Raw genomic sequence first — 7,410 nt, forward strand, 5'->3', positions numbered from 1 at the left:
TCTTATATTCGGTTGGCAATACTGAAATAGACAACGTGCGTTAAAGCCATCCCACAGAATAATGGAGGCCTCACGAAATAATGTCAAGATTATCCATATTCAGTTTCTGTAGGAAGTAAGAATTGAAAGCAAATAGACAGGTGCTGAATTGGACGACTTCTTTATTAATTTATATACACACGCGTACATCAATCACAAAAAATTATATATAAATATAATTTATTTTTATTATAAAATAAATTTAATAAATTATATAAATTTATATTAATTTATAAATTTATTTTTATGAAATGTCTACATAATTAAATTATTATATATATATATGGGTGAATATGAATGTATATATTAATTTCAAGTGGTGAAAGTTTTAGTCTTGGAGTATCGCTTCCTTCAAAGTTCAATATTCAATACCTCATGAGTATAAATAATCTTTGTGAAACTATATTTTTTCATAAAAAATTAACGATTTAATCAATTTTATATAAAAAAAAATTAAAAATACAATACACAAGATTAAAATTTACTCTATCTGTAAGAATGAATGTATAGAGTGTTACCTTGAGGAGATTCCGCTACATAAAAAATAAATAAAAATGAATGTATATATATATATATATATATATATGTAAACTTTAGTCTTCATCTCATCTTACTTTAAATGTAATTGTCAGAAGAAAAATGGGAAAATATCTTCATGTGAGCACTGAATAGTGATTATCATTATACGAAGGAATATTTATCTAATGTCTTATTAAGCACGTGGCATTGCAGTAGGTACAGTCGTAAAGTCGTAGTACTCCTCATACCCAAAGGGCATTTTGAACAATGAACGTACGTCATCACTTAGCTCATCACGCGCCTATACTATATGGGCTGTATTGTACATCAGTCGGAAGCTGCACCACATCCACCACATCGTACAGATTTTTTTTTTTTTTTTTTTACTCAATCCAATAAATATGCGGTGGCTTCAACAAATAGTAAGCTGATATTTATATTTTCTCATACTATATATATCCCTCCTTGTGTGATCTTCACAATCTTGGTCAAATTTTAAATGTTTCGATAAAGCTGTTCATAACTTCATATATATATATATATATGCTATTTGATATATATCATTAGAATGAATAATACATAAACAGTAATATTAATTACACGGAATTAAATTACCGGCACCATCCTCTCCGTGTCATATGGCATATGTTTTGCATGGTGAATCTCTCTTGTTAGAGGTTTTTGCTTCTCTTCTTCCATTATTTCTTCTTAGTCCTTCTATCTTTTTCTTTGCGGACTTTTAAGATTTGCTGAATACCAATTGAGAACACAGGAAAATTGGAAAGAGCCATGTTCTACGAGAACTAACTTTTTAGCTCTAAATTGTCACGTGGAGGATATAGGGATATGAAAAAGAAAATATCTATGACAAATGGATCCCATATTGAGATCACTTATAATAAGAAATTAAATAACATTGGTGCTATAAGGCCAATCATGAAGGCTTAGTAATTTCCAAAGAAAATTTAGAATAAGTCAACTTGTGCATGATATTGCATTTAAAGTAGTGCTTAAACATGCATCCAATTTTAAAAAATTTTTTTGGCACTTTAACTGGGTGGATTTAGATATTATAATTTTTTTAAACTCTCATATAAAAATATAATAAATAATTTAATAATTTTCAATTTTAAAATAAAAATTATATTAAAAAAATAAAATATTTAATAATATTTTATTTAACTTTTAACAAAAACATCTTATTTCATCTAATATGAACACTCTATCCAAACCCACCCTTGGACTCTTCTAGATCAATATCAACAAATATGACTCTTTTCCTCCTCTAGCCACCCACCTATGCCACCAACACGTCCTTTTATTGACTATTACATAACTTCACGTGGGAATTAAATGTAAATCTTCAAAGCTTCACATGCGACTTCAAGTTTCATGATTTGCCCTTTCCATACAAGCATGAGGTACTAATTACTAGCGTAACCATGTCCCAATTCATCCCTAAAATCTCCTATTTCTTTTGAAATGACTTTGTCCTACGAGTCAACTTTCACGATTTTTCGTATGCCACATCTTGGTTCGATCCAGTTTATCTCATTTAGTAGGGTCGGCAATTACGTTCTAAGTGGCCATTAGCACATTTAATTTTATTCCAGCTAGACCATGGGATTCCTTCCTACATAGTGAGATAAAAGATTTCATAAATAGTTAGTAACCATCTCCTATTCTACAAAAAAACTATTTATTTGTGGTCATTTAATTCTAACAAAATGACTATTTACAGTTAAAATGAGTCTATTTTGATCACAAATAATCTTTTCGCTGCAATTAAATGGTCACAAAAATCTATTTTTCTTGTAGTGTAGCTAGTATATAAGTTAAAATACCACATTTAGTTAATTTTAAATAAAATTCATAGTCTTAAAAGACTTATAACTCAAGCACAATTAGTCCCTTTGTAGATGTCAAAACACAAAATTTCTTAATCATAATGTATATGTCTATCAATACAATGGGGAACAATGGACTAAAACTACACGGGTAGATCAAATTCTCCAAGACCAATAGTGAGGCTTGCCAAAATGGTACTGTTCATTATATTCGTGCTCAACTCATTTTTATGATTTCTTTTTATTTCAATCAAGCATTTTCGATAGGCATTAACTTATTCATTTTAAGTCCAAATCAATCATTTGATATATCGTTTTAAAGTTTATGGAACCAGCTTTCGAACCATATAAACTAGCATATGGTTGGTTAAAATTAGGTTTAAAGTATCGATCCTTGCATAAACTTTAAACTAAGGATTCAGATTCCTCACTCTACATGCAACAAAATGTCACCAAATCTAAGGGACATGCATGTTTCTCGCCTTATAAGGAATGATTTCACAATAAAAAAAAATTTGAAACTCAAACAATCATAACATATTATCAACATCATGTTTTAATTAAGCTCATTCTAAAGTATCAAACAATATGCAATCACATTCATATGGTGAAAAAAGCAACATAGGCTCTGATCCTAATGTTATCTAAGGTTAATTCGAATTACCTCAAGCAGACTAGACTCCTCACAAGCCCAAATGTTTGCTCGTCTTATAGTCCACATCAATTTTTTGTGATTGTACATCTACATCCCTTAGAAGGCCACTAAAGTCTCCTAAATAATTTCACTCTTCAAGATCAAAAGTCTAATATGGTTGCACTAGGAAATTGTAGAGAGAGATAATAGTCTTTTGTTTGTACGTTCACTATTGTTTAGAATTGAGCACCGATTAAGTTGGAGTCAGATTCGAATTTTCCAACTCCAACTCCGATTGAGTCAGAGTCCGATTTCGACCTCCTATTTTGGCTCCATAAAGTGAAAAATCCATCCATTCCAACTCCGTTAAAACAGAACATATATCATATTTGGGCATCTAAGTTGGGCCACACATATTTTAGGCTATTTTTTAATGGGCTCTACTTTAAATTATTATGCAACCACTTTTAAGCTCCAATTTTTGGGCTGATACGTTGGGCTCCATACAAAACTTATATTTTGGGCCAAACATAAAAAAAATGTCTTAAATATTAAAGCCTACATAATTTTTAAGCCCATGCTTTTAAGCTCATGCAATGGGCTCCATATAAAGCCCATCTTTTGGGATTAGGTCTTACCAAGGCAAGGAACAATGATAAATTTTGCAAAAATGATCTTGAACATTTTTGTTTGTGCAATTGCAACTCTCACCCTCAGGCATCTCCCCATGCACGCGCATCCGCCTCGGCTTCTACCCTTATACATGACCAATGGACGCTGCAAATTGTTCCCCTACCTCTTCTGTCATGGTGGCTAGTGGTAAGTTATGAAGCTGAACCCAGAAGGCTTTGAAACCAAAATGTAAAGCATTGATGGACACTGCCTCATCCACTTCAAGTAAAGTGAGAAGGCTTCTATCAAAGAACCAAGGACGTCCACTTAGAATCTTGTCTTTGTTTGCCATGTTCTGTAACTCAATCAGAAAACATTGATCCCCTAATTCCTTGAAACAGACACATCCTTCCAATCTCCATATTTGAGACATGGTGACTCGGAAGGCTTCATTGCTAACATTATTTTCAGACAGAACCCTCCCAACTATGCAATGTTTTACCATGTCTATCTTCATCTTTGAGACTCTCTTGTTTGACATGGAAGAAAGAGTTCTCTTCTTCAAACAAATGTATTCTCTCCTAGCAGTTAGCTAGTTCCTCAACCTCCGCTGTCATCCCATACAGAGAGAGAAGGAAAATAAAAACAAACTGCACTAAGAACTAAAGAACCAAAGACACGCTCACAAGCTGTGAGACCTAAACCTTTGAGAACTCAAAGGCACTGGGACCTCACTCTTTCCCATGAGAGAAGAGAAGGCACTCTATCTTGTGCAAGTCAATATATACCAAACAATCTGAAAATAAATACTTTTACCATCTTTACTGAAATACAAACTAAATAAGTAGGATTAAAGATATATAGAACCTATCAAATTTCAAAGTAAAATGGAAAATAAACTAAAGACCACAATTACAAAAGAAAATGTTGAAATGCTTAACAAAATTACATCAACAAATAGTTCCAGTAGTCTGCACCATCTAGTATGAACCTTAAACATTAAAAACAAAAAACATTACATGAACAAACAAACTAATCCCAGACTCCCAAGCTACAACATCTAGGCATTCAATACATAACAAAACAAAAGTCAAAGAAAACACATAATTTCTAGCAACCACTAAAGGCCTAAAGTAACACAACTCCAAACTCATGATAATTTGTAGTAACCAACCACATTGCCATACTTACAGCCCCCTCTCAAATTTCCAACAAAAGCAACACAACTCTAATATTGTTCCCAATTATTTCCAAACAACCAACCATAATAACACAAATGCAACATGTTTCCAACTACTTAATAATAACAAACCACCAACACAGCACAACTCCAAAAGAACATCTACAATGAAAAATATTATTTCCAAGATAAGAAGAAATAAAGAAAAAATAAAAGATGACTAAAGATATGCTGCCTCCAAATTGCTTCTAAGTTGTAGCAATTATAAGATGCAACTAAAAAAATAACACTATATAAAAACAAAAAAGTTGCAAAACTTGACTAATTCACCTTAATCCTTGTCAAGTAGTATACTCGTCATATTTGTGATTAATTCTACAATTGAAAAAGTTAAAATACACTTATTAGAATCCAGAGACCTAGACCCCAATATTATATACATTGATTGCCTCTACATGGGTGAATGAGAAATCTTTACATGGATTTATAAAGTTGCACTAAATAAGTTAAACACCCACGCTGATGCATACTGAGGGAAGATAGGTCCATTACAAGTTTGGTCAAATAACTTTTTATTTGAACTAAAACTCTAATTGGATTAGATAAGCCTTTTTAATTCAGCAATGTGTTACTTTTTTTAATTTTTTTTTTTTTTTTGTTTATTGACATGCATGGTATATAGAGTTTGTATAAAATTTCATCTTCATGTATTCATGTCATATCAGGAATACTTTTAAATCTCCCTTGATGATGCCTTTGAATAAGATAAAAGATGGAATTATAATTTTAAATGAAAATGCTATATTGCCCCCCCCAAAGTCATGACTGCTCACTTTGACCGCTAGTGCAAAAGTGTAACACCCCACCAAATCATGCCAAGAGACCATAAGAATCATGGAGGCTTGATGGGTTAAGTAGCCTTCATCATCTTTTAGTTATGAGTTCTCAAATAGCATTCTTTTAATCCATAGGAAAAGGTCAAGAAAGAACTTACTACCTTAATGGGCTCAAGGATAAAAACCCATAACATTTTGAGGATCTTAGCTAAAAGGGAAGTGGGCTTAAGCATAAATGTTAAAGGATCCAACTCTTGAGGAGAAATCCTAAAATGGGCCCAACGTAAAGCCCAAAAGTGAGGCCTGAGATTTAGGCCCAAACTTGAATGGACCAAGGCCTAATAGGAAGCCCAACAACCAGGCCTAAGTTCGAATGGGCCAAGGCCTGTGAGAAGCCCACCAACTAGGTCCAAATCTAAATGGGCCAAGGCCCAATGTGAAGCCGAAAGACTAGGCCCAATGTGATGCCCCCAAACCCCCGCTTGGAATGTAACGGAGACTTGGAGCATTGGAACATGCAACATAAGGTTACATACCCCTATTCATGACAATTAATATGCAATGCATCCTAGTATACAACTAGTAGTATGCAATAATCGCATCGAAAAATAGGGTGACTTAAATTTATACCAGAATGAACTAAACACTCCAATAATATTAATAACCATAAGTTCAAACTTAAGGATAACATTTCCTTAATACAAAATACATAATCCAAGTTCTATGGTTAGATGAACTATTTCATACGCTCTGAGGTATGAAGAGTCAATGCGTATGAGCATCAAAATTATATCTAGTTTTCGCTCAAGGTCCAGCTCCTCTTCAACCATCTGTATCCAGCAGTCCATCATGTTCGTCCTCTACCGGTCCTGACACAACTTCTATCGTTCTGGGGGAATGATAGTGGGTCTACAAGGGCCAGATTTACTTGAAATTTCAGTAAGTTGAACAACCAACTTGCATAGAGATAAGATATGCATGATTAATGATAAACATGAAATGCATGTAATGATATGCAAAAAAAATCTATATTTGTCTCCCATCCAGGTTCCTCACTATTTTTTAGAAAAATTTTAATGCACATTTCTTTCATAGAACATTTTTCACTTTCTCATTTAAAAAACATGATATTTCGAAAGAAAACATTTCATACATCATTGCTTTTAAAAAACATAACATTTCATCATTATTTAAGCCATCATTAACATAAGTATGGTAGCCATCATTGACATTACGTCTTTGTCTGCAGGCATCGTTCTCAATGCATTAGTAATATAACATAACATAACATCATCATAACATCATAACATATACACCCACTAGCTTTAGGTATTATAATATTTGACTTTGCTTCGGCATTTTTAAAAAAAAACTCATTCGAAACCCGTTGACTGTTCTTCGTCAACCTAGGGGTTACCACTCCATTTTTACTCACTCTAGAATGGACAAAAGAGTTTCACTAGGATAATTTCTCATCCTAGCCTTTAGGGTCATGACAAAAATTATTTTCATGCAATGTTTGAACAAAATGTATTTCATAACATGTGCATATGTAGTAAGTTTCATGAAAAATGACATTTATATGCAACATGCTAAAATGGTGAGAATTTCACATGTCATGTAAGCATGTAATCAAATGTTGAATGATGCATCATATGATGTTTGATGCTCAAAATGACATTTATAATATGAATGTGGCGTTTATTCAAGAATCATAAATAAATTATCTAAGAGTAAGTTAGA

The 7,410-nt window shown here is 32.7% G+C and overlaps 1 protein-coding gene across 1 annotated transcript; it reads right to left on the reverse strand.

Annotated features, from left to right (window-relative positions):
- Window positions 1-3,796: 3,796 nt before the first annotated feature.
- On the reverse strand, window positions 3,797-4,156 carry LOC108979121. Its single transcript, XM_018949714.1, has one exon. It carries the CDS (start codon window positions 4,154-4,156, stop codon window positions 3,797-3,799), a length of 360 nt encoding a protein of 119 aa, XP_018805259.1.
- Between the last annotated feature and the right edge of the window lie 3,254 nt (window positions 4,157-7,410).

The sequence above is a fragment of the Juglans regia genome, chromosome 7, assembly GCF_001411555.2.
Source record: "Juglans regia cultivar Chandler chromosome 7, Walnut 2.0, whole genome shotgun sequence".
NCBI lineage: Eukaryota > Viridiplantae > Streptophyta > Magnoliopsida > Fagales > Juglandaceae > Juglans > Juglans regia.

Bases quoted from the DNA above. Each gene is read 5' to 3' on its own strand.
- LOC108979121 (XM_018949714.1), bottom strand. From the start codon at position 4,156: ATGGTAAAACATTGCATAGTTGGGAGGGTTCTGTCTGAAAATAATGTT.